At 34.7% G+C, this 1,776-nt stretch overlaps 1 protein-coding gene across 1 annotated transcript in view; it reads left to right on the top strand.

Annotated features, from left to right (window-relative positions):
* LOC107706642 (ribonuclease inhibitor-like) overlaps positions 1-1,776 on the top strand; it is a gene marked incomplete at both ends in the record, with an annotated part of 7,094 nt that overhangs the window by 2,262 nt on the left and 3,056 nt on the right. The window contains one exon of the mRNA XM_016510414.1: positions 68-157. Within this exon, the coding sequence (XP_016365900.1) occupies positions 68-157 (90 nt within the window). The remainder of the gene's footprint in view (positions 1-67; positions 158-1,776) is intronic.

The raw sequence follows: 1,776 nt of genomic DNA, 5'->3' as shown, positions 1-1,776 counted from the left end.
GTATCACTGAAGAAGGTTATAAAGCTCTGGCTTCAGCTCTGAGATCAAACCCTTCACACCTGATAGAGCTGGATCTCACAGGAAATGATCCTGGACAATCAGGAGTGAAGCAGCTCAATGATTTACTACAGGATAAACGCTGTAAATTGACCATCAGGTGATTAAAACCTTTAAATATTTATAAAAATTGTACTTTTAAAATAAGCTGCAAACATGCTTACATCAGTGAACAGTTGCTGTTTCGTGTCATGTATTGATCCATTGCTTATTAATCACATAATATAAAGAAGATCAAAATTTGCAGGATCAAGTATTGATAACAAGTATTATATGTAACGAGGGGAGCGTGACAACGAAGTTGAGGATCCAAATGCAAGGCTTTATTCCAGAGCGTAGTCGAAACAATCAGGGTCAAAACACCAGCAAACAACAATGGCAAAGGCCAGACAAAAGAGTAATCCTCAAAACAGGCAATGGTCAGGGCAGGCAGCAAAACAATCAGAAACACGAAGGCAAGGAAGCAGGGAAACTAGGAAACATGGGAAATAAGGAAACACTAGGAAAAGTGGCTACAAACATTCAATACTCAGCCCCGAATTAAGGATAGAGTGCAGCATTTATAGTCCTCCTGATTGACAATGGAAGAAGTCTGTAATTGGTTCCTAGGCAGGGGTTTCTGGGAAATGCAATCCGATTGGAAACAATTAGAGTGGTGATGGAGCACTCTGGTGGTGATGTGGAGGAATGACAGGCCCGTGTACGTTTTGATAGTTTGTTTTTCAATTTGAAATGAAATAAGCAGAAACGAGAAAAGTCGTTTTTTTCATTTATTAAAAAAAACGAAAAAAGATTGGCCCGATTTTTTTATTTATTTATTTTTTTTTTTAAACGACTTCAAAATTTGTTTTCGCCTTGCTATAAATCCATTTTGATTAATTTGAGTAAAAATGTGTTTTCTTTACCAAGAAAGTGGCAAGATGAAAACTACTATTTTCTGTTTCAAACTTTCACATAGCATCTTTAGGTTATAATAATATAAAAAAATCAAATCCAGATTTTGATTTTCAAAGATTTATTATAAAATTTTATTTATTTTTTTCCCCATAAAGCAATAATTCCATGACACATTTTTTTTTTCAAAATGCAATAAATCCAATGAATCAATATAAAAGTTATTTTTCATATTGAAACTTGAAAATACACAACATGGTTAATCCACATATGACAGCCTCTGAACTTGGCCAGTACTAATCTTATATACAGGCACTGGACTAAAAATTCAATCAGTCATCGCTCCCAAAATGAATTCAACGGGTCATCTTGTTAATGCTATAAATTAATTACAACAATAAAATAAAATTTCATCATGAACATACATGAATAATATCACATTAAACCACAGAAATTCCAAAATGACATTTCCCTTACATTCAGCTTCCAAAAGTGCATTCATCTTTGCCATGTTACATTCATTTAGATGACTAGTGCAATACGCTGTATTAACAAAGACATAAATGGCATTAATAAAAGCACTTACACTGACAAGCTACGCAATATCACGTTCATAATCGAATGCGACTTATCTGCGATTATGAACGCGATATTGCATAGCTTGTCAGTGATCTACGGCTCTGTGTATCCATCTGAAAGCATGTGATGGAGATTTACTATTAATCACAGAACCGGCTTTACTGAGGAGATGCGCATGACAATCACATGCGATTTATCGTGCAGCCCTAAGTTTGTTTGTTGATCACAAAGTACAAAGTAGATGAG

This window comes from Sinocyclocheilus rhinocerous, unplaced genomic scaffold (assembly GCF_001515625.1).
Source record: "Sinocyclocheilus rhinocerous isolate Xijiao unplaced genomic scaffold, SAMN03320098_v1.1 scaffold33928, whole genome shotgun sequence".
Classification (NCBI taxonomy): Eukaryota; Metazoa; Chordata; class Actinopteri; order Cypriniformes; family Cyprinidae; genus Sinocyclocheilus; species Sinocyclocheilus rhinocerous.
The sequence above is the reverse complement of the archived record's forward strand: the minus strand, read 5'-3'. Positions and strand labels throughout refer to the sequence as shown.